We start from the raw sequence: 26,695 nt of genomic DNA, 5'->3' as shown, positions 1-26,695 counted from the left end.
ACAGCGATTGAATCAGTTTTTTAAATTTGATAGTGTTATTTTAAATTTGTTGGGATTTTTGTCGTTTTATTGGCTGTACACCGCCCTGAGTCCTCGGAGAAGGGCGGTATAAAAATTCGAATAAATAAATAAATAAATAAAGCCAAAATTCACACAGCCACCCCTCTGGACAGAATTTCCAGAATTTAATTTCAGAATTAAAGTTCTTAACCAACAACAAGATACCAACAAGCAGCATCTAAAAGGCAAGTTCTGAGTCTTGAGAGTAAAAGGCTAGGATAAATAAAGATTTCTAAGATACCTCTTAAAAACCTCCCGTCACTTTCTTTATTGAGATACAATGTTCCAAAGCAATTTAATTCATCCCAATTAAATTTAGATACTGGGCTGAATCTTAAGTTAAGTGGGATTCTGCCTCACATCCAAATGCACAAAATACCATATGGTTACATGACTTCCCCCCAATAAAAATGAAGATGGAAAATATGATCAATTCCTTGTGTGTCTAATCACGCACTTGCTAAGAATATTCTATTTTATATTCTTTACAAAAAAACAAAACAGAAAGGGTACTATCAAGAGACCTGAACTGCACAGCCAGCTACACACTCTCTTTATCAGAAACCTATTTGATCTTAAGGGATCTTAAAAATTAGTTTGCAAAGTAGCAGATGGAGCTGTAGGGCAGAAAGGAAGCTAGACACTATTTAAGCCAAGCCAAGGACATTTAATCCTGAAACTTTTTTTTAAAAATAGATTTTTTTAAAAAAAATAAAATAAACATTGAGACCACCGACTGCTGTTAGCTTTGACTCCTAATTTTGGAGATAATTACTTAAAACCTAGCCAGAGCAACCTCCATAAAAGATAAACTACTGTTTGATAAATTAAGTAAAGTTTGTCGATTCCTAATTACAAATTGGAACACAAACCGTGGGGTCACTTAAGGAGAAAAATGGTTCAATCCAAGTACAATTTAAAAGACATGTCAACCAACATTTTCCCTTTTTATTAAAAACGGGGCTACAAGACTGTGGGTTATTTTTAATGCAACAGGCTGACTATCCTTCCAAATATTTCAAAGCAATCATTGGATAAAAGACACCCATGTCAAAATTTATAGTTACAGACAAGACTGGATTTAGTTCAACAATAATAAATCTTTCCCTGAACTTGCTTGCTAAGATTAAGGACAGATAGGGGAGCCTGAGCTGCAGGGATAAATGGAAATAGGTTTCACGAAACTTCTGTGAATTACAACAAAAAGTCGGCTAAAGCCCCCCCCCCTTTGCATTCTGGGGACTTGAAACAGAAAAACTAATCGTACAACAATAATTAAAAAGGGCAGGGTGGTCAAAGTTGATTGTTCTTTTGTGTTTAACAAGGTTATAGATTTTAAGCCCCGAATCTTGAAAAACCACTTGAAAATCTATAGCCTATAACAGCGGTCTCCAAACTTGGTCACGTTAAGACTTGTGGATTTCAACTCCAGCATGGCCTACCTGAGGAATTCTGGGAGTTGAAGTCTTAATGTTGCCAAGTTGGAGACCTGATCTAGAACGTCACGAGATAAGACTGGCCATCATGACAACAGTACCCGTGACCCCCTATGCTATTGAATGTATGTGGTATTTCATGTATGCTATTATTTTTCAAGCTATAGTTACTTGTTCAAGGAATCAAGATTGGTTTAGCTGCATTCGCATTCCCTTTTCCAATTTGTTCCTTCTTCTAAAGCAGGGGTCTCCAACCTTGACAACTTTAAGACTTGTGGACTTCAACTCCCAGAGTTCCTCAGCCAGCAAAGCTCAGCAAAGCTGGCTGAGGAATTCTGGGAGTTGAAGTCCACAAGTCTTAAAGTTGCCAAGGTTGGAGACCCCTGTTCTAAAGACCGTAAGTTCCCGGAAACTCCTTAGAAATTAAAGCTTTCTACCTGTAGCTAAAAACACAATCGCTCTGTATCCTGGGACCTCAGAAAAGTTTATTGGCTGTTACTACTTCATAAATCTTTTAAGATATCATCAGAATCCTACATTACTGTACCCTAATCTTGTAAAAGGCAGAAAATATATTGCTTTAAAGACATCTCCGAAGGAATAGAGATACTATATATATCCGTGATGGTGAGCCTATGACACGTGTGCCGGGAGTGGCACGCAGAGCCATCTCTCTGAGCACGTGAGCCATCGCCTGTTGCTCTTCCAGGTTCCGGTGCACCAGCCAGCTGGTCTTTATGCATGCGGGAGCATCAGAAACTGAAAGAGCAGCTGCCTGGTGCATATGCACCACCAGTGCTGGGAAGATGATCTTCCAGTTTCCAGCAGGCGCATGTGTACCGGCCACCTGGTCTTCCGGTTTCTGGCACACATGCACGTGCAAAGACTGGAAACCGGAAAATCATCTTCCCGAAGTACGCATGTGTGCCGGGCGGCAGCTCTTCCACTTTCCAGCATGTGTGCATGCGCCCAATTGTTTCGCCACTCTGTGCCGAAAAGGTTCGCCAACAGTGCTATATATTAAGGAGATTCAGCAAAGCAAAAATCTAGTTAAAATGAACTTTCTCCTTGCTCAGAGTTTCAAAGGCCTGATAGCACTAGAGCTGTACCTAAAGTTTTCTTAATTTTAACAGAACTCCCAAATGTTCTTCTGCTGTCTTACTTTTCTGCTTCTTTGTTTAACCATTAATTTTTATACTCTTTTTATTAAGAATTATCTTCAGTTCCCGAGAGACCGAGGATTCAATTTATCACTAAATATGTTTGCTCGTGTATAAAGATATAGATGATAGATAGATAGATAGATAGATAGATAGATAGATAGATAGATAGATAGATAGATAGATAGATATAGATAGATAGACAGAGACAGACAGACAATAGATAGAGATAGAGATAAATGGATAGACAGACAATATATATATTGTCTAATCTGTGCTGCAGGGGGATTTGAGCTGGAAGAAACAGCTGCGATCACACATTGCTCCCAGAAGCACGAAGCTGAAGCCTGAAGATGACGAATGAGACTTCGTCGAAACGTCGCCAAGACACTTCCAATTTTACACGGGAGAAAACCCGAACAACCAAAGACCTATATACAAACACCCGTGAAAACCTCAGAAAACAAATATATATATATATTTGTAGCACGATGTAGCACGACCACGAAGCCAAACAGCAGCAGTGCAGCTCACCAGCTCAAATCCCCCTGCAGCACAGATTAGACTGAGCACAACCAAGCCCCCACCAACACAGGACACACCCCCAGCCAATCAGAGCACAGAAAAACCCCCATCCAATCAGAGCACAGCCAAGCTCCCACCCAATCAGTTCAAACCCCCTCTAGCAGTTAAAAGGAAGAAACAGCTGCGATCACACATTGCTCCCAGAAGCACGAAGCTGAAGCCTGAAGATGACGAATGAGACTTCGTCGAAACGTCGCCAAGACACTTCCAATTTTACACGGGAGAAAACCCGAACAACCAAAGACCTATATACAAACACCCGTGAAAACCTCAGAAAACAAATATATATATATATTTGTAGCACGATGTAGCACGACCACGAAGCCAAACAGCAGCAGTGCAGCTCACCAGCTCAAATCCCCCTGCAGCACAGATTAGACTGAGCACAACCAAGCCCCCACCAACACAGGACACACCCCCAGCCAATCAGAGCACAGAAAAACCCCCATCCAATCAGAGCACAGCCAAGCTCCCACCCAATCAGTTCAAACCCCCACTAGCAGTTAAAAGGAAGAAACAGCTGCGATCACACATTGCTCCCAGAAGCACGAAGCTGAAGCCTGAAGATGACGAATGAGACTTCGTCGAAACGTCGCCAAGACACTTCCAATTTTACACGGGAGAAAACCCGAACAACCAAAGACCTATATATATATATATATATATATATATATATATATATATATATATATATATATAGAGAGAGAGAGAGAGAGAGAGAGAGAGAGAGAGAGAGAGAGAGAAAGAGAGAGATCGACAGACAGACATAATTTTATTTTTACATTTTTCTTTAAAGTACTTAAGTGCTTAATAAACAGTATTGTCTGGATCAATTTACTTACACAATATAATAATAATGCTGATAGTACTAATAATAACAGTAATAACAACAACTATAATAATAATAATAATGTTTACTTATGTATAATCCAATTCTAGGTATGATATTTTTGTAGGACTTGATTTCCCCCAATTACAAAAAAATGTCCTCCGTCAGACACATTAGTGTGAAAATCGTTTGATTAACAACCCTGTATTGTATCATTCTTTTGTGCAACTGGCATTGGGAAAGTAAACTGTTTTCAATCATGTTGTTAGAATGCCTGAAATACAACTCATCACACACTTAATCAAGACACAGATGTATAGTGTAAAAAGCATGCTAATGTAGCTTTTGGCTGGAGACGCAACTGTGGCCTTGCTTTAGCAAGAGTCGGAGGGGGGGAAGAAATGTTAATGAGAGCATTGTTTTTCCTTAATATGTTGGAGGTGGAGTTCACATGTTGCAGGATACTGTGTCGTCAAAAAAGTCCCGTTAATTTGACACGCGGGTGTTTGTGAACACTAACAAGAGTCTTTTCTTTAACCTAACTTATTATTTGGTTGCTTTTAAGGAACTGTGGAGAAGCATTTGGCACCAAAGTTAAGTGTATCTGGATTTTTAACCATGCCTTTGGTGAAGGGTCCTCAGCAGAATATTTGAAATCTATTAAAAGCATATCTAACAGATTATATAATAAGGTATGGAAAATAAATGTGATTTCCAAGTATGCTCTACAGCTTTCAAAATGTATTATCTAGCATCTTTCTGTTCCATTTGGGCTTTCTATCAAGAAATTACATATTCTTTTAGACATGTGGTTGAAAAATTATTTGTTGGCCTCCTAGGATAATATGGCCTTCAGTCATAACTCTCCCTCTCTCTCTCTCTCAGTAGCCTAGAGGCCTATAACGTATAACATGGTTAAAATAATATAAACAAGCTCTGGAACAGGAATTATGTTTTTATGATCACATTTATCTATATGAAGGATTTTCATTTCATTTCGCTCTAGCATCTGCTTTTAAATATTTTTCTTCCTACTTTTTAAAACTGCCCTGTTTATTGTCATTCACACTGGCACTACTAAACGTCAATATCGATTTGGAATTCTGGTTTTTTAGCAAGCTTTTTGTTTTATATAAAGGCCTGTGGTATATACGACAGTTTACTTTCATATAGTGCAGCGGATAATAAATTCCACGACCAGTGAAAATGGGAAATACAGTCAAGCGTCTAAGAACTCATGAGAACTAGATTCATGCACTTAATGGACAAGCAACTCATTCACGACTTAGCTAGGGGATGATGTGTTTGGCAAAACAACCAAGAGTCCAAGATACATTATATAGCCGTGATGGTGAATCTGTGGCATGCGTTCCAGAGGTGGCACACAGAGCCCTCCCTGTGGGCACGTGAGCCATCACCAACTGATCTTCTGGTTTCCAGGATGCATGCTGATCTTCAAGGGCGCTGAAGCACTGAAAAATGGCCTCAAAATGTCCTCAAAATGGCCTGAAAACAGGCCAAAGAACAGCCTGAAAATAACCCGAAAAATGGCATAAAATGGCCAAAAGACAGGCATGTGCGCGCCCGCCAGCTGCTCTTTGGGTTTCCGGTGCTCCAGCGCATGCATATGGATGTGCATTCCAGTTTGGGCACTCGGTCGATTCAAGTAGCTGGTTCAATAAGCAAAACAAACAAACAAACAAACAAGAGAAACAACACCAGTTCACACTTAAGAGAATTCTCATTGACCATGTTTGTGACTAACCTTTTTAAATGTTATGCTCCATTCAATTTATTAATGCCACAAGAGATTGCCAGACGTTAGGTCACAGAAAAAACTAGGAATCTGCTACATGATGTAATCCCTAGTACCCAAATCATAGACCACTAAACACAGCAGGGGCAGAAGATTTAAAGGAGAAACCTTGATTCGGGGTTGGTCGAATATTACATCCTAGAAATCCCTCCTAGGAAATACTGTACAAACCCATGATGGGTAGAAATTGCTTAAATGTATCTTGTTGCAGGAATTGGATATGTCTAGTCCAGTGGTGGGTTTCAAAATTTTTTGCCACCGGTTCTGTGGGTGTGGCTTGGTGGGCATGGCATGGCTTGGTGGGCGTGGCAGGGGAAGGATACTGTAAAATCTCCATTCCCACCCCACTCCTGGGAGGAAGGATACTGCAAAATCCCCATTTCCTCCGGATCAACTAGGATTTGGGAGGCAGAGAATAGATGGGGGCGGGGCCAGTCAGAATTTTTACTACCGGTTCTCTGAACTACTCAAAATTTCTGTTACCGGTTCTCCAGAACCGGTCAGAACCTGCTGAAACCCACCTCTGATCTAGTCCGGGGGAGGGGGTGTCAAACTCAAGGCCCAGGGGCCGGATCCGGCCCACGAGGTGCTTAGATCTGGCCTGAGGAGCCGCCCGGGAAACAGCAAAGGACCAGCCCGCAGTGCCTCTGCCAGTGAAAATGGAGCTTGGGAGGGCTGCGGGTGACCCCCGCGAGCTCCATTTTTGCTGGCAGAGGGTTGCAGGAAGCCGTTGCAGCCGAAAATGGAGCTTGGGGCTGAAACAATCTCCGCACTGGCAACAGGAAGGGCATCCAGCCAGTAACACTCAGCTCCATTCAGCTGCCCAAGACTTCACCCTGCAAGGGATTACGGGGTCTTTAAAAGATGATGATGATGGTTAATTCTGACAATATCCTTCATCTTATATGGATACTCTAACAAAATGTTCCTTCCTAGGAAACCTGTGCAGTCAAGGTGATATTAATGCCCTAAGCATATTGTCCCTATCCACCTTTTCACCTCCTTCTTGAGGTCAAGTGAAACGAGTTATTACCGGGCTGACGGAAAAAGAAATGTGTCCACTATATACATATGGCGACGTCACTGTGTATATTAGTAATTAGATTTATTGCTTGATTTTCAAGAGTGTTCCGACACAATACAAAGCATAATAATTACATTCAGCTTGAATATCAGGAGAGAGGATTGACACAATGCTACTGTATTTTAAATTACCGTATCATATATACAGAGTTGTCAAAAGATTCCATACAGATAGAACCATTAAAATAATCAAAGCCCCTTCAAAGTGCAACACTCAGAAGCAAACGAGATCTTGGAAGGCAATGACAGAGAGACAGAGAGAGACAGAGAGAGAGAGAGACAGAGAAAGAGAGAGAGAGACAGAGAGAGAGACAGAGAGACAGAGAGACAGAGAGAGAGAGAGAGAGAGAGAGAGAGACAGAGACAGAGACAGAGACATAGGAGTGCCAGTTATTCACTCCAGCCAGGCACTTGTGTTTTGGAAAACAGTGACACAGGTGACGGAGTAGCAGCTGCTGTGTTCTTCGTGCACTAACTCCCTGTTGGGAAATTCTTTCTGCTGCTCGATCATTATCTATCGTGCAGCTTGCAAAAATGCAGGAACCTCGCAGGAAAAAAAAAAAAAAGATGCTTAGCATTCCCCAGGCTAGAAAAAATTGGAAGCACGCTGGTCATCGCTGCTGGTTGCAGGGATGCCTGGTGGTCCCTTGCGGTCACAACGGAAGGGTGGCGGTGGCGTGGGAGGCATCCTGTATTAGCAGGAGAGACGGAAACAGAGTGTCATAGGCAAACTGTACCTGGACTTGGAGGCATAAGAAGTATGTATAAAGGTGTGTGAGTAACAGTGCAGTGGTGTCAGCCAAATGAACTCTGCTGTCCCAATCCACCCACTTATTCAGCACCCCAAGGGAAGGGGGAAATGGATGAACTACAACCAACAAGGTGGGTCTGGCAATAGACGCTTTTCCTCCATGCACCTGGATGGTGATTCAATAACGCACGGATGCATTAGCCAACAGTAGTAACGGCACTTATATACCGCTTCACAATGCTTTATAGCCCTCTCTAAGCGGTTTACAAATATCAGCCTATTGCCCCCAACAATCTGGGTTCTCAATTTGAATGACCTCAGATGGATGGAAGGCTGAGTCAACCTTGAGCCGGTCAGGAACAAACTCCTGGCAGTGGGCAGAGTTAATTCTGCATTCTAACCACTGCGCCACCACGGTTCAATAAGTACTGTATCTGTATGGAGTATCTGGTTTTTGCCAACACAATTTACCTGCTCTCCATTGTAAGAGGAGAAGGTTGTTTAAAGCAACACAGTCTAGACAAACATCTAGACAGGGAGGGTGAGGAAGACACGGGATACAGTTACCGGTAGTCCTCGACTTACGGCCACAATTGAACCCCAAGGTTATGTTGCTAAGCGAGACAGTTGTTACGTGAGTCTCGTTTCATTTTATGACCTTCCTTGCCACCGTTGTTACATTAGTAAAACAGTTGTTAAATGAATCTGGCTTCCCCCATTGACTTTGCTTGCTGGGAGGTCGCCAAAGGTGATCACATGACCCCTGGACGCTGCACCCGTCATAAATAGGAACCCGTTGCTAAGCTTCCAAATTTTGATCACGTGGCTACGGAGATGCTGCAACGGTCGTAAGTGTGAAAAACAGTCCTGTCACTTTTTTCAGTGCCATTGTAACTTCAAGCAGGTCACTAAACGAAAGGGGGTGTAAGTTGAGGATGACCTGCAATGAGGTTAAACACTACTGTACAACTATATATCATTTGTGGCTTACCTTTGTGTTCTATGACCTGCCCTGATAACCCAGTTCGTGGCGTGGAACAGGGTTGGATGCCAATGTCAGGAATGTCAAAGGCGAAGTAGCTATTAGGATTCTAAAGGAAAAAATGTTAGCACGTTTTATATTTTCCTGGACATTTCATGGGCAGGATGCTTCTCCTTGAGTCCTAAGAACGTACAAGGTAAGAGGTAGTGAATAGAACCCATACAAAAGAATATTCATAGCTCAGGTTAAACTGTAGAGTCCTTGGGGACTATTCGTAGCTCTCTCTAAATTTGTAGATGTTTCATTACCAAACTATGTAACATTATCACTGCTCATGAGTGTCGGTTTTGCAAACTCCACTCACTAGCACTGATGATATTATCTAGTTGGGTAATGAAACTTTGCAAGCAAACAACCAAGCTCAGAGAGCACCAGACTATAGCCCATGTACTGAGAACCTGAATTGTGTCCTCCCCTTCTATATATATACCTAAATGCGTATACATATACATTCCAATATTTGAGGGGCTGCCACAGGGAGGAAGGGGTCAAGCTATTTTCCAAAGCACCGAAAGGCCAGACAAGGAATAATGGATAGAAACTGATCAAGGAGAGAGATTCAACCTGGAAATAAGGAGTATTTTTCTGACAGTGAGAGCAATCAACCCATGGAACAGACGTTGCCTTCAGAAGTTGTGGGAGCTTCATCACTGGAGGCTTTCAAGAAGAGACTGGACTGCCATTTGTCAGAAAAGATGTAGTGTCTCCTGCTTGGGTGGGGTGGGGGGTTGGACTAGATGACCTACAAGGTTCCTTCCAACTGTTAATCTATTAATATACATACATACATACATACATACATACATACATACATACATACATAAATAGATAGACAGAGAGAGAGAGAGAGAGAGAGAGAGAGAGAGAGAGAGGGATAGGGATAGGGATAGGGATAGGGATAGGGATAGGGATAGGGATAGGGATAGAGATAGAGACAGAGACAGAGACAGAGACAGAGACAGAGACAGAGATAGAGATAGAGATAGAGATAAAGCTAGCTTAGCTACTTTTCTCCCTCCCACTGAAAATGGTTAAGATCTTCCTTTCTTCTTTTATAAATGCATTTCCTGTTCACTTCTGGTAAAAAAAACAACCCCCAGCTGTTAACAACAGAAATCAAACACTTAAATCAGTAAAATCACAGCAAGTGTTAAAAATATAGGAGAATCATCATAAGCCACTACATCTTCATGCTATGCTTTCCAAGGAAAGAAAAACCCGAGAAATCGTAGGAAAAATTAGACACAGTTTAGCTAATAGGGAAAAATACCTGATGAATGCCTCTAATCAATTTGTAAGATAAAGAAGCAATATATTAAACAAAACATGGGTAGAAACAGAATGTAAAAGCCTTATCTCATAACATGGCATTTTATGCCAGCCGTCAATTTTGACTGGTGCCAATATTTGTATTAAAGACTGCCTGTTGCAATTTACGATTGAGTAATATTACAGTACCATATGTTAATGCAATCAGTGTTGCCATTTTGTGAATTCATTTGCAGCCCCATCTCACTAGAAAAACCAGCTCAATTGCAAAGTAATTCTCAAAGTTGAAGTTTTTGTATTTTAATTTGTTAGGTGTTAAGACAATGAAGCGTGCTTTGTTTTTACCATTCACACAAACATTTGACGAATATATGGAAAAAAAATCAATCCTACGGAAACCAGAATCTGCTTTAACATTCAGAGGGTGCTCAGATCAAGGTTGTATGTTGTTGTTGTTGTTATTACTGTTGTTGTTATTATTATTAATTGAATTTATATTGCCGCCTATTCGTACATGGCAACTCAAGGCGGCTTACAGAATATAAAACCTCATTTAAAACAATAAAACTAATAAAAAAGAATCAAATAAATTAATAAAATAAAATAAAATCACCCCCCACCCTCCAGACAGCAGATCACACGAGCCATTTAATGGGCCTCCATCTCCCTCTGGGTTTCCCGGGCACACTGGCAGAACCAGGTCTTCAGTGCCTTCTAGAAAAGTATTAGAGTGGGGACCATTCTAATCTCTGGGGGAATGATGTTCCAGAGAGAGAGGGAGCCACCACTGAGAAGGCCCTTCTTCTGGGTCCCACCAAATGTATCTCCCTCGGGGATGGGACCCGCAACATTCCCTGCCTCCCCACTCTGATGGGTCGGGTAGATCAGAGGTGGGTTTCAGCAGGTTCTGACCAGTTCTGGAGAACCAGTAGTAGAAATTTTGCGTAGTTCGGAGAACCGATAGTAAAAATTCTGAGTGGCCCCACTCCCATCTATTCTCTGCCTCCCGAGTCCCAGCTGATCTGGAGGAAATGGGGATTTTGCGGTAACCTTCCCTGGGAGTGGGGTGGGAATGGAGATTTTACAGTATCCTTCCCCTGCCACACCCACTAAGCCACACCACTGAGGTATTGAGACCCACCACTGGGGTAGATGTGACCGGCAAGAGACAGTCCCTCAGATCACCTGGTCCCAAGCCAGGAAAGGGTTTTCAAGGTGACAACCAGCACCTTGAATTGCATCCGGAAGCAAATCGACAGCCAATGCAGCTCCCGCAGGTGTACACTGAGGTCTGCACAAAACCATCCGGGCAGTACGGTAACCACGTTACAATTGATTTGAGTGTCATCAAAAACTGGGAAGATAACTTACGTTTTTTCCTGTGTTCTACTAGATCGCCGGCCTGTTTTGCTGAACATTTTGCAAACCAGTTGTCCCCAAGGAGAACCGTCACCTCATTGGTGTGAACGAGTCGTCCTGGCATGAAAGCAAGAGGACCAAAGGGGACCTATCGAAGTAACAACAGGAAAAAGAAGGCAGTAAAAAATAATCTACGGAGACAGATTTCACTGATGGGCAGTTCTACCTTTGGGCTAATGTTTCCAAAAAAAAAGAAAGAAAGAAAGGACAACAGGTAGTGCTTGACTTACAATCATTTGTGTAGTGACCATTAGGAGTTACAACGGCAGGGACAAAAGTAACCTGTCACCGTTTTGCACACTTACAACTGTTGCAGCATCCCAGTGGCCACGTGATGGATGTATAGGTGCTTGGCAACTGGCAGGTACACTAGAGGCCAAAATTGTGGAAACCTTTTGGGAAAAGTGTATTTTTGAGGTTTGATGGTTAATAACCACTTTTTTGTTTTTGGAGTTTCAAGATAATCATATTCCACTGCTGGAATGGCCTGGGAATAGCCCAATTGAAAATCTATGGAGCCAACTAAAGAAACTTGTTAGTCAGAAGCGACCCAGTAATAAAACCCAGTTAATAGAAGCAATCATTCAATCTTGGTTTCATATTATAACAGCTGCAGAACTAAAAGACTTGGTTCATTCCATGGGAAGACGTTGTAAGGCCATAATTCATGCTAAAGGCTACCCAACTAAGTATAAACTGACACGATGATCATTTGTGTATATCTTGTTTTTTCTATGGTGATAATTTTTATATATCTCGCTTTTTTCTACGGGTTTCACTTTTCTTCTTTATACTGTAACTGCTATTCTAATAGCAAATCCTTCATAGAAGTTATTGCATTACATTCTTGATTAAACTATCTTTCCATGGATATATAATTTTATGGTACTACTCCAAAAAAAGTGGTGTTATTAGCTAGTTTTAGAAAATACACTTTTTCCAGTGGAACAACTTGCCTCCAAAAGTTGTGGGTTCTTTAACACTGGAGGTTTTTAAGAAGAGATCGGACAACCATTTGTCTGAAATGGTGTAGGGTTTCTCTCCTGAGCAGGGGGTTGGACTAGAAGACCTCCAAGGTTTCTTCCAACTCTGTTATTCTGTTAAAAGATTTGCCCAAAATTTTCCACAATTTTGGCCACTACTGTATTTTTGACAGTTGTATGGTCCTGGGTTGATGTGATGACCTTTTGCGACCTTCTGACAATCCAAGTCAGTGGAGAAGTCAGATTTACTTAACAACTGTGTTACTAACTTAACACCTCTATGGCTCAGGCTGGTAAGACAGCCTGTTATTAACAGCAGCTGCTTGCAATTACTTGCAAGTTCAAGCCCCACCAGGCCCAAGATTGACTCAGCCTTCCATCCTTTATAAGGTAGGTAAAATGAGGACCCAGATTGTTGGGGGCAATAAGTTGACTTTGTATACAAATATACAAAAATGATGAAGATTATCGCTAACATAGTGTAAGCCGCCCTGAGTCTTCGGAGAAGGGCGGGGTATAAATGTAAATTAAAAAAAAAAAAACCTGCAGTGATTCACTTAACAACCCTGGCAAGAAAGGTCTTAAAAAGGGTAAAACTTACTTAAGAAAAAAAAAACAGGAATTTGGAGCTGAATTGTCGTCATAGGTCAAGGACTAGTTGTGTCTATTAGTTAAACATACGATGCTTTCATGACTATCTCAGAGTCCTTCAGTGTATTTTGCAAAAACTGTTAATTAGATGTATATCTTACTTGCCAAAAAAGCTACCACTGTATCCTCTAAGTGCATATTTCACAGATCAACTCTATCACCAAGTCCTAGCGAGCTAATCATGTTCAGATATGCTTGATGCTACACAAGCAATTACTTCTAGGCAACAGGCTTTCTTACCAGAATAAAAACTTTTCCCAAATTAAGATTCTCTCAGTGTAAACTATTTTATATAATCAGTAACCAAGACTTAAAAGCTTTTTTTCCCCTTCTTTCGCGTCACAGGAAATTATTGTCAATCGCAAATGAAATTACAGACTTCACAAAATAACTACCAAATATGAATATTTGGTTATAGAGTTATTATATCAAATAGGCCAGACTCCGTAGTATGTTATCAACATTATAGACTTGAAAAAGAAAAAAATATACATGTCAGAATCAGCCCCAAAAAATCAGGACAACAGGAAAGTTTCAGCTTTATTCAGACGATTTATTCTGGTCTATACACAAGATACGCGGTGGCTCAGTGGCTAGGATGTTGAGCTTGTCAATCGAAAGGTCGGCAGCTCGGCGGTTCGAATCCCTAGTGCTGCTGTGTAACAGGGTGAGCTCCCGTGACTTGTCCCAGCTTCTGCCAACCTAGCAGTTTTGAAAGCACGTAAAAATGCAAGTAGAAAAAATAGGGACCACCTTTGGTGGGAAGGTAACAGTGCGCCTTTGGTGTTGAGTCATGCCGGCCACATGACCACGGAGACGTCTCTGGACAGTGCTGGCTCTTCAGCTTTGAAACAGAGATGAGCACCGCCCCCTAGAGTCGGCAACGACTAGCACATATGTGCGAGGGGAACTTTTACCTTTACCTTATACACAAGATGCAGCATGGTGGCTCAATGGTTAAGATATTGGGCTTGTCAGCTGGAAAGCCAGCAGTCCAGGTTCGAGATCCGAGCACCACACGACAGGGTGAGTTCCCATCCTCGCCCCAGCTCTTACCAATCTTGCATGCAAATGCAAGTAGATAAATGGGTACCACTTTGGTGGGAAGGTAACAGTGCGCCTTTGGTGTTGAGTCATGCCGGCCACATGACCACGGAGACGTCTCTGGACAGTGCTGGCTCTTCAGCTTTGAAACAGAGATGAGCACCGCCCCCTAGAGTCGGCAACGACTAGCACATATGTGCGAGGGGAACTTTTACCTTTACCTTATACACAAGATGCAGCATGGTGGCTCAATGGTTAAGATATTGGGCTTGTCAGCTGGAAAGCCAGCAGTCCAGGTTCGAGATCCGAGCACCACACGACAGGGTGAGTTCCCATCCTCGCCCCAGCTCTTACCAATCTTGCATGCAAATGCAAGTAGATAAATGGGTACCACTTTGGTGGGAAGGTAACAGCGCTCTTTGATGTTGGCCACATCACCGCAGAAATGTCTTTGGACAGCACTGGCTCAATGGCTTTGAAACAGAGATATGAGAATCACCCCATAGAGTTGGCAACGACAAGTGGAATAAAATCTGCAGGGACTCTTTTACCTTTTTTTATACATATGACTCTGGTCAACTAAAGTTCAACACTAAATTGGCGTCAGATATGGGTCAATGAGGTTAGACTTGGAGCTCTTTTTTTTTTTTTTTGCATTTATATCCCGCCCTTCTCCGAAGACTCAGGGCGGCTTACACTATGTTAGCAATAGTCTTCATCCTATTTGTATATTTATGTACAAAGTCAACTTATTGCCCCCAACAATCTGGGTCCTCATTTTACCTACCTTATAAAGGATGGAAGGCTGAGTCAACCTTGGGCCTGGTGGGACTTGAACCTGCAGTAATTGCAAGCAGCTGTGTTAATAACAGACTGCATTAGCAGTCTGAGCCACAGAGGCCTCTCTTGTGGGAACGCAATGACTCTAAGCTTAGGACACGCTTTACTCTGCCTCCCCAGCCTGCCTGCTCTTCGTTTGAGGCGATCAAGAATTAGATAGTCTGTTTTCAAATCTTCTAGACTGTGCTACATGCCTATAAATGATAAGCCTATAAATGATAAGCACACGACAGAGGCATAAAAACAAGCAAGAGTCAGATATTAAACCGCACCTACCATGATATCATATGAAAGTTTGTCGGGCAGCGTATTGAGTCTGTCCTGAAGTGCTTCATAGTCACCCTCAACCTTCTTCCTATAGGGAAGTTCAGACAAACATACTGTCAGTTCTAAATGTTGATTAACTTTAGGAACATAGAAATATATTATACACATTTTTAAGTTGAGGCTTGAAAACGAGAAACTGTGCTTTGCAGGTTATGGTGACAAAATGCCACAAGTAATTTGGATTGGGGGGAGAGGGAGTTCCAAAACATTTCTTCATCTTTTTATAAATATGGTATGTGAAATACGGTATGTGAGAGTACAGGTAGTCCTCAACTTACAACCACAATTATGCCCCAAATTTCCATGGCTAAACAGGACACTTGTTAAGTGGATTTTGCCCCACTCTGCCAAGCGTTCAAATTTTACTCATGTGACCATGGGATACTATAACAGTCATAAACCACTTTTTTCAATTTATTTTTTTTTATTTGCATTTATATCCCGCCCTTCTCCGAAGACTCAGGGCGGCTTACACTATGTTAAGCAATAGTCTGCATTCTATTTGTATATTTATATACAAAGTCGACTTATTGCCCCCAACAATCTGGGTCCTCATTTTACCTACCTTATAAAGGATGGAAGGCTGAGTCAACCTTGGGCCTGGTGGGACTTGAACCTGCAGTAATTGCAAGCAGCTGCTGTTCATAACAGACTGTCTTACCAGTCTGAGCCACTAGAGGCCCAATGTCATTGTAACTTTGAATGGCCACTAAATGAAGGGTTGTTGAAGTCAAAGACTACCTGTAATGAAAGGAATTCCATCAAGGGATATTCTCCAAGCTCAAAAAACTTGTTTCTAAAAAGACGGTTATTCTAAAGGCGTATGTTTTGACAATTTTTTTTTTTTATCAATATGCATTAGGTTCAATCATACACTCATCGGAGGCCTATTTAATTCAATTCCACGTGGACTCAGATAGGGTTGTGCTGTTAGAAAACCCTGTCATTTGGGACTTGCTGAGGATGGGTACCATATATGGTTGTTGTTGTTGTTGTTGTTGTTGTTTTAAAAAAAATGGCAATTACAAAAAAAAAAAGCTTAAAAGCACCTTCCACATAATGGTTCTCTTGTCTGCACAGCCATCGTTTGGCTTGAAAAGGGAGCCCATTCCCTTCCAGTTGATTGCATAGTTTTATTGGAAGTATGCCGCAGATTCCACTTCACAACTGGCTGATGGTTCTCAACGTGTGGAGTTCAACTCCCAGAATTCCAAGTGCCGGCTGGGAAATTCCAGGAGTTGAAGGACTCCGCAACATCTTAAGGTGGTCAAGGTTTAAGAAACCTTGCAATACAGCCTCTAGATCAGGGGTATCCAACCTTGGTGGCTTTTAAGACTTAATGAACTTCAACTCCCAGAATTCTCCAGCCAATCCAGAAAGTTGAAGTCCATAAGCCTTAAAGCTGCCAAGGCTGGGACAACTCTGGTCTTGATTTCAACTGCTTTGTAGGACTCTTCATAGGACATAGACTTGAATGGGCTTTTTCGTTCTGTCTGATCTAGCCAATTGAGCGCAACCAGACTAAAGGGAGAAACAGTTAGCCTAGTGGTCTCAATTCCGTGTCTTTCTTCCTACGGTCTACTGCCTTGCACCGAGATAGGAAGTGGAGGCGAATTACGTGGAGATGTGTGAAACTGCTTTCCCAAAATTAAGCCCCTCTTCTTTGAGGGGCTGAGCCGAACATCTCAGAACATTAGCTAGGGAGAAGAACAGTGCTGCTCTCTGTGGAGAAATCTGTACATCAGATTTCACGATAAAGGTTCTGCCAGGGGTATTACAGTGTTTAAAAAAAAAAGCTTGACTCCAGCAGCACCAATAGACACCAATATAATATCCATCTTATTGGAAATTAATGCAGCCTCTGAATTTTAAGCAGTAGAACAACATATTAGCTTTAAACCGTTTTGGGTTGGGTTTTTTTTAACCAACCGATGGCCACAATTGAATACGATGAGCATGAGATGGTCTTGAGCCTCCCTCCCTCCCTCTCCTTCTTATGCTCTGGTGGCAGCTTATGTGCATTTTAAACTAAGCCCCCTCCTCATCGAAACCAAACATCTGATACGTCTGAACTATAAATTATTTGTTTGGGAGGTCTTTCAGGCATGAAGAAAAAGCCTCTTAAAATAAATTTAAAATATTATATGCTTGATGGTGTATAACCAAAAGTTTAATCTCTCCACTAAAGGGGGCAGTTGCTATGATTTTATTATTATTATTTTTTTTGCAATAACCCTGCAGACAATAATCAAGCAAACTCCTGTTGTTCCTTCCGTAAAATCCAAGCAAACACAGCATGGATGTTGCATAATTTGGAATGTGTTAAGAGGGAAGGTTACCTCTCGTAACGCATAAACAACTGTTTACCTTCGAGTGTCCCTTTCCCAATTAGATGGCCATAGGAAACTATTTATTTATTTAAGCTGTTTCTATTAATTTTAAAAAAAGCAACATGTTAAAGCGATAAAGAGAAGACCGAGGAATATTTTAAGGGATGAGAGTTCCTCTAAAATCTTCAGTTTATCTAAAATAGGCCTCAACCTTAACGTTAAGACTTGTGAACTTCAACTCCCAGAATTCTCCAGCCAATCCAGAAAGTTGAAGTCCATAAGCCTTAAAGCTGCCAAGGCTGGGACAACTCTGGTCTTGATTTCAACTGCTTTGTAGGACTCTTCATAGGACATAGACTTGAATGGGCTTTTTCGTTCTGTCTGATCTAGCCAATTGAGCGCAACCAGACTAAAGGGAGAAACAGTTAGCCTAGTGGTCTCAATTCCGTGTCTTTCTTCCTACGGTCTACTGCCTTGCACCGAGATAGGAAGTGGAGGCGAATTACGTGGAGATGTGTGAAACTGCTTTCCCAAAATTAAGCCCCTCTTCTTTGAGGGGCTGAGCCGAACATCTCAGAACATTAGCTAGGGAGAAGAACAGTGCTGCTCTCTGTGGAGAAATCTGTACATCAGATTTCACGATAAAGGTTCTGCCAGGGGTATTACAGTGTTTAAAAAAAAAAGCTTGACTCCAGCAGCACCAATAGACACCAATATAATATCCATCTTATTGGAAATTAATGCAGCCTCTGAATTTTAAGCAGTAGAACAACATATTAGCTTTAAACCGTTTTTGGGTTGGGTTTTTTTTAACCAACCGATGGCCACAATTGAATACGATGAGCATGAGATGGTCTTGAGCCTCCCTCCCTCCCTCTCCTTCTTATGCTCTGGTGGCAGCTTATGTGCATTTTAAACTAAGCCCCCTCCTCATCGAAACCAAACATCTGATACGTCTGAACTATAAATTATTTGTTTGGGAGGTCTTTCAGGCATGAAGAAAAAGCCTCTTAAAATAAATTTAAAATATTATATGCTTGATGGTGTATAACCAAAAGTTTAATCTCTCCACTAAAGGGGGCAGTTGCTATGATTTTATTATTATTATTTTTTTTGCAATAACCCTGCAGACAATAATCAAGCAAACTCCTGTTGTTCCTTCCGTAAAATCCAAGCAAACACAGCATGGATGTTGCATAATTTGGAATGTGTTAAGAGGGAAGGTTACCTCTCGTAACGCATAAACAACTGTTTACCTTCGAGTGTCCCTTTCCCAATTAGATGGCCATAGGAAACTATTTATTTATTTAAGCTGTTTCTATTAATTTTAAAAAAAGCAACATGTTAAAGCGATAAAGAGAAGACCGAGGAATATTTTAAGGGATGAGAGTTCCTCTAAAATCTTCAGTTTATCTAAAACAGGGGCCTCCAACCTTGGCAACGTTAAGACTTGTGGACTTCAACTCCCAGAGTTCCTAAGCCAGCAAAGCAAAGCTGGCTGAGGAACTCTGGGAATTGAAATCCACAAGTCTTTAAAGTTGCCAAGGTTGGAGACCCCTGATCTAAAGCTTTAAATAAGGATATGCTTTCACAGCCATTGGATAAACCTTTTGAGTGAGGGGAGGAAAAAGTCCTTTGTAAATAGCAGACCGGATAATCTAAACTTGCACTTATGGAGATATCCGTTTAACTACTCAATTGTGAGTATTACATTTTCTTGGAAACAATAGAGAAAATAAATGGTTGGAACTGGAAGTTCGCAGAGGCTTTTTTAAAAGATTTTTTTAATGCAGTTATTCTAACTGGAAGAATGTGGAACATCTTTTTAAAGAGGTGCAGGTTTTAGAAGGAAGATTATAGTGGTGAATTAAAGCAATAACACAGGCAATGCAACGGGTGCCATTTAATAAGCCAAGCAGAGTCAAAAAGGAAGCGCCGGGATGCAGTATTATATGAATTTGGTTAATTTTCTAAAGAATATATATATCTATATAGGGCGTTTTTCTAAAGCAGACATAAGCTATTTGCATTGATATTTTAGGCATGCAATCAAACATTTTTTTCACTTACCAGTGCTGGATTTTTTCTTGGCAGCTACTGACCACCTGTCATTAAAACAGATAACTGCTCATGAAAAAGAGAAGGCTAAGCACACAGCTGCAAAGTCAATGTTTTAGAAACTAGAGCAGCAGCGTTATAGATTTAGTAGCGTCTGGCTATACATTTTTATTTGTCAGCCCAAAGGCGCAGAAATGTTCATTCTTAAGCAGCATACTTTATCACGATGCCCTAATCCAGACTGATAACCACAGAATAAATTACGGCAGCCTCCACTCAAGATTTTGATACAATGCATGCTCCACAACAAGATGGCACCATACAAGATAAGGCCGGTCTTTTTGTACGATCTACACATCTGCTTTCAATTCCCCGACCTTTGCGAAACCCAAACCAAATGTAGTTTATGAAGGACTGGCTTGTCTGTTTTCTTTAAAAGAACCCATTAAAACGATGCCATTTTTTTTGGACTAATGGAAGGTCTAAACCATAGCATCACTCCAGCAAAGTTCAAAAGATAAAAACAAAAAACAAATATATAGGGCTCGTATTTTTCCAAAGCATCATATGGGCACAAATGTAAGTAAACATAAACTTCTGTCGTTGTTGCCGTCTTTGGATTTCGTGAAAAGGTCACCATGTGGCCACCACCAACAGAATCACAAAATGCATTACGCTTGTTATATTCCACAAATTTTCATCTAGCAATTGATAGCATTCACCTCTGAAATACAATGTCTGGATCACTGAGCTCCATCCAGCCACCCAAATTAGGTAAATTTTATTTATAACCCATTACATTTCCATCGCACCTTTAAGGACCTATCCATAACATTCCTTCTTCGGTTTTTATCCCACTATTAACAATTGTGAAATTGGCCTTAAAAGAATGAGAGGTCCAAAGACACTCAGTGACCTTCACAGCCAAGGATGCTGAGTCACCCTACTCATAATCCCAAACCTTTAACCACTACTTTTATATTTATTTTTTTTCAAATTAAGCATATAGTCTTTGAGGTTTGGGAATCTTAGAAGTTACAATTCCAATGAATCATGAACAGTGTTTTTTCCAATTATAAGATGTGTGGACTTCTTAAAAGTTTAAAAATATGCTGATCCAGATTTGAGAAAGAACCAATGTGAGAAAGAACACTTGATTTAGTTTTAACCTGCCTGATAACTAGGAAGTAGTGAAAGAGAAACAGCGGAATCCAAAGAATTAAGGGTAGAACTTGTGTACATAAAGAGATTTCTTACATTCTATAAGGTGCCCTCCTGTCATTTTAATTCTCAAGAGCTTTTTTAAAAGCTGGGAAATCTTCCAGAGCAGACTTTAAAGCTACCAAAACTTGTTTACAGAAGAAGAAACCAGGAGGGTTTTGAGAGATGAATATTTGGGTGTAAATATCTTTTACCTAGAGCTTACATATTTTATGCATGCATTCAATTTAAATGTACCTGCTTTATTACATAAAGAAAGCAACCAACCAACAAACCCGCTTGAATGAAAAAAATCTGGTCACAGTGAGATTTATATAGGACTAATATATTGGAATTGCCATTGTGGTTGCAGATGGGTTGAAGTTTTTTTTTTTTTTTCAGTTTAAGAAGAAAGAAAACCAAGTAATATTACTCTGCTTATCAAATTCCCTAAAACTACACGTCTTAAGCCCATGAAGAGCTATAGATAATCCATTCTATCAGCTTAAGTCCGTTATCATAAAAACTAAACACTTAGGACAAATACGATTAAGGGAGATGCTTGATTTATATGTATCTTTCCCTTCTAAAGAGTTGTCTAAGATGTACACATATAGAATAGAATTACAGAGTTGGAAGGGACCTTGGAGGTCTTCTAGTCCAACCCCCTGCTTAGACAGGAAACCCTACACCATTTCAGACAAATGGTTATCCAACCTCTTCTTAAAAATTTCCAGTGTAGGAGCATTCGCAACTTCTGGAGGCAAGTTGTTCCATTGATTAATTGTTCTAACTGTCAGGAAATTTCTCCTTAGTTCTAAGTTGCTTCTCTCCTTGATTAGTTTCCATCCATTGCTTCTTGTCCTGCCTTCAGGTGCTTTAGAAGAATAGCTTGACTCCCTCTTCTTTGTGGCAGCCCCTGAGATATTGGAACACTGCTATCTTGTCTCCCCTAGTCCTTCTTTTCATCTAACTAGACATACCCAGTTCCAGCAACCGTTCTTTATCTGTTTTAGCCTCCAGTCCCCTAATTGTCTTTGTTGCTCTTCTCTGCACTCTTTCTAGAGTCTCTCAATATCTTTTCTACAGCGTGGCGACAAAAGTGGATGCAGTATTCCAAGTGCGGCCTTACCATAAAGTAGTATTAACACTTCTTGATATACAGGTAGTCCTCGACTTACGGAATGGAATGGAATGGAATGGAATGGAATGGAATGGAATAGAATAGAATAGAATAGAATAGAATAGAATAGAATAGAATAGAATAGAATAGAATAGAATAGAATAGAATAGAATAGAACAGAATAGGATTTTTTATTGGCCAAGTGTGACTGGACACACAAGGAATTTGTCTTGGTGCATAGGCTCTCAGTGTACATAAAATAAAAGATACAACTGTGGCAAGAAAGGTTTTAAAACGGGGCAAAACCCCACCTAAAGAAATGTCTCGCTTAGCCACAGAAATGTTGGCCTCAATTGCGGTCATAAGTCAAAGGACTACCCGTACCAACAGAACCACGCCGACGGTGTTATAGGGCCAGCGGGCACACATCCCTGAGACCACAATAAATACTGAATGCTGAACGTGCTGTAAACAGGGCTGTGTCCTATTACCGTTAAGGAATGCATTCTGTGTTACGAAATTGTTTTTTTTTGGGGGGGGGGAGGGAGATGAGATCTCAAATCCCCCATTTCTGCGTAGGGGGAAACAAGAGCTCAACGGAAACCTTCCGATTCCCAACGCAGGGCTTTCCGAGCAGAGAGCGCTAAAGGCAACGCAACCCGTGAAGTGCAGCATGTTCATTAACCTCTACATGATAATCCTTTCGTAGCTGCATATTAACTAGTTACATATTCATAATCATTTACATTATTTAGAAGACCTCCTATGAAAATTTCCAGGCTCATATCCATTAGCTGCAATGTGAAAGGTTATCCAAGATTGTCTGCTTAATGTTTCCAGGAAGCGGGTTTTTTTTTTTAATTAGTAAATATGTAAATTGGGAGCATATGCTTTCCCCCCCCCTCCTTTTTTTAAAAAATAAAATTGGGGAGATATGAGCCATCAATAGAAGAGCAGAAGAACATATGTTGTTTTCACTGACCTTTAACCCTTTAGATAAAAATCGGCAACGCCGATCCGCTTTAATTTCATTCTTCTTCTTTTGATATCTCCCATAAAGGGACATGGAAGGGCAGACTCAAAAGAGAAACATATGTGAAATCCCTTCATTAGGAGAAAAGACGTTGCCAGGGTCGGATCAATGGGTCTACCTGGCCCGATAGGATCTACTTTGGACTGGCAAAAGTGCCGAGGTCTTGGATGGGAATTTTTCCAGCTTGGAAACACTGAACTTCAGACCAGCTGCAGAGGGAACAAGGGTCCAGCCCTGAGTCATTGGCTTCAAAGAAAAACAACGATTTAATATGACATGTCTCTAGAAGCATTTCTGATAAGGTAATGGTTGGCAGCAACTTACACTGCCATCAAGCAGATTTGAAGTTACAAAACAAAGATGACTGATAAATAAGACACACAAGAGATGGGAGGGAGGAAACAAGACCTCTCGACTGGAAGATTTGAGGGGTGCTTGTCTATAGGAAATTGGTGGGGACCAAGGTAGAATAAAGGCGGCACAGTAGCTCAGTGGCTAAGACACTGAGCTTGTCGATCGAAAGGTCAGCAGTTCAGCGGTTCAAATTCCTGAGTGCCGCGTAACGGGTGTCAGCTCCCGTTACTTGTCCAACCTAACAGTTTGAGCACCCGCTTCGCTCGTATGCACGCCAAACTTGCGCTCTGCGCAACCACAGTGTATTACAGAACAGATGAGACGTGGCAATCCGCCCTGCCGAGCCTTTCAGATGGGCTAAAAACGACCGAATATAAGGTATGTATAATGCAGGGGCGGGCGGGAGGGCCAAGCTAACCGTCAGAGAGAACTGGTTCGCTCTCAGTTCACCATCACCACTATCGGCTCGCCCGAACCGGGCTGAACCGATAGAAACCCACCATTGGTATAAGGTTAACAAAATAAGCACCATCCCTTTAGATGGAGGAAGAATTGGGAGGGGGATCTCCAGGGATTTGAGAAGAAAGAGAGAGAGAAAAAAGATGGGGTTGGCAGAGAAGGAAAGATCTGAATATCTGTAAGAAAAGGGGCTGAGATTTACAGTCTGACCTTAAAGCACGCCAAGGTATTCTAGCACATAATTTACAGACATGAAGACTAAGATCATTGACAAGGGAAGAAGGCAGCAAAAATCAAGTAGTTGTTAATGTGAAGTGGGGGGGGGAAATGGTTTCTAGATATTTTATCTGGCACTCATTAAATAGCATATGCGCACCTTAATTAAGTTATGTATTTTTAACCTAAGTTGGCCAACGGTAATTCCAGCTGTCATAATATGAGTATCTGTCCTAGATAATTTTAAAGTTTTTAAAGACGAGATTGGACAACCATTGGTATGAAATGGTATACGATTTCCTGCCTGAGCAGGGGGGTTGGACTAGAAGGACTCCAAGGTCCCTTCCAACTCTTATTATTCTGTTATTCTAGCCTAAAGAAACCTAATAGAGTTTTAGGAGCTCCTTCTACAGATAGCTGGACTGATGGAGGTTCAACGCATTGGCCAAGCTGGCCTCAGAGAAATATAATGTTGTATTCAACTATGGTTAATGGATGTCATCACTATATAATAGCTTTAAGTACAAGATGAGGCTTAATCATGGATTTAGCTGTTTAACTATGCTTATGGAAAGAAATTATGACTCATTATTTTATCTGCAACATAATAGTGTGTGACATTTTTCCTCTTCATAAATGTTACCTACATATTCCAAATACTAATGGTTGATTTACGTAGCATAATATTTGAAATGTGTGGGTAGTTTTCAAACTTATTTCTAGGATGTACACTGACATGTATTAAATGTCCAAATCATTTTCGAAAAAAACAAAACAAGGATCACTTTTCTTTGGGGGGCCATAAAAACCATAAAAAGATGTTTTTGCTTATTTTCATTTATATAGCCACCTATCTCATAAGAAGCAAGTTCATATTTTGTTTTCAGAACAATTACAGGTCTTTAAAGGAGATGCACCAAGTGATTTAAAAGCTTGTACTTTTTAAACCTATATTAATATTTCTTGGGAACCACAAGGGGGCATAATCATGAATATCCTCACCAATAAATAAACAACTGCACAGGCATTGTATATAAAAAAAACTTGATTTATCTAAATAAATATTGGGCTGAAAACGTTCAAATTCTCAATATTAGAAAAAAGGAGGAAACTATTCCAATTATTCTCTGAGGCAGAAATGAAACAGTGTTATATGTGATCACAACTACTGTGTCTTGTTTAACAAACCATATATTAAAATAATGAATTAAAGTGATTTAATGCATGAATTCAACCACTGCCCAGTGTAACTTATGGATAAAGTAAGTTACACGAAAGAGGTTGAACTTTCAACTCAAATAAGTCAACTTTTTTATTTGTTCAACATCTCTTCCCATCAAGTATTCCAATGTGTATTTAAAAGAAAACAAGTATTTCTAATTATTTCCTTTCCTGAAATGGAACACATTTTCCTAAGGAAAAAAAAATCAATAGTATTGTTACAAAAATAATATATTAAACCAAGTAAATGCCATCGATTTATTGCTGTGTTTTTTTATTAGTTCCATTTGCTTTTTATTGTTGTCTGCTCTATTTTTTTTTTAAAGTTAATTTTTTTTTAACCACTGGAAAAGCATCAATCTCCCCAAACTAGGGGTTAACTGTCCTGATAGGCATCTGTACTCCATGAGAGTATAAGAGGGGACCTGCATAAATATATATACATGAATAGATATAGATACAGATACAGATACAGATACAGATACAGAGACAGAGACAGAGACAGAGATAGAGATAGAGATAGAGATACAGATACAGATACAGATACAGATTCAGATATATATTCATTCAGATCTGGCATATGTATGTGTTCCCTCGTATCACACATGCTCACACAACAAAACACGCAAAACATCAAAATAATATTCTTCTGAACAAATGTTTATTGCAATGTGCTAATTTACACATAGAGAACAATACGTATTTTAATCCGCGCTTTGTAAGCTTAAGTAGGGGTGGGCTGCTGGGGGTTCAAATGGGTTTGGGAGAACCTCTAGCTATGATTCTGTGCAGTTTGGAGAACCACCAAATCCCACTTCTGGCTGGCCCCGCCCACCCTACTCCGCGAGTCCCCACGCACCCCGTTTTGGATGCAGGTAAGTGCAGGGTGCATGTGGAGGCTCGGGGAGGGCAAAAAACAGGCCTACTGGAAGTTTGGGAAGTCTAGAAACAGGCACGATTCTGGCCTCCAGAGGGCCTCCAGAACCTGGAGAACCCGGGGACGGAAAAAACGCCCCCTGCCATGGTGCAGGAGGCCAATAAGGCCACACCCACCATGGCCATGCCCACCCATCAATCGGGCAGAGAACCCCTTGCCAAAAATTTTGAAGCCAACCTCTGAGCTTAAGAAAACTCTGCAGTGAATCCAGAGGAAGCTTTGAAGCAAAACTCACAAGACTTTCTTCTTTTAAGACTGGAAAGCTTCAGCAGCCTCAACTTTTACATGGCACTTTTCAATTGTAATTATTACAATTGTTTACAGCAGGGGTGTCCAAATATGGCCGCTTGAAGAGTGGTGGACTTTAACTCCCAGAATTCCCCAGCCAGCATGAGCTATAAATAGGAGCAAGTTGCTGGCTGGGGAATTCTGGGAGTTGAAGTCCACAACTCTTCAAGGGGCCAAGTTT

General features: G+C 40.8%; 1 protein-coding gene across 1 annotated transcript in view; it reads right to left on the bottom strand.

The window, feature by feature from the left end:
* URI1 (URI1 prefoldin like chaperone) overlaps positions 1-26,695 on the bottom strand; it is a 56,828-nt gene that overhangs the window by 17,476 nt on the left and 12,657 nt on the right. The window contains exons 2-4 of the mRNA XM_058154833.1: positions 19,696-19,730; positions 15,245-15,323; positions 11,403-11,538 (exon numbers count right to left, since the gene is read on the bottom strand). Of these exons, the coding sequence (XP_058010816.1) occupies positions 11,403-11,538; positions 15,245-15,323; positions 19,696-19,730 (250 nt within the window). The remainder of the gene's footprint in view (positions 1-11,402; positions 11,539-15,244; positions 15,324-19,695; positions 19,731-26,695) is intronic.

Source organism: Ahaetulla prasina, chromosome 12 (assembly GCF_028640845.1).
Source record: "Ahaetulla prasina isolate Xishuangbanna chromosome 12, ASM2864084v1, whole genome shotgun sequence".
NCBI lineage: Eukaryota > Metazoa > Chordata > Lepidosauria > Squamata > Colubridae > Ahaetulla > Ahaetulla prasina.
Note: the sequence above shows the minus strand (reverse complement) of the source record. Positions and strands in the feature narration are given on the sequence as shown.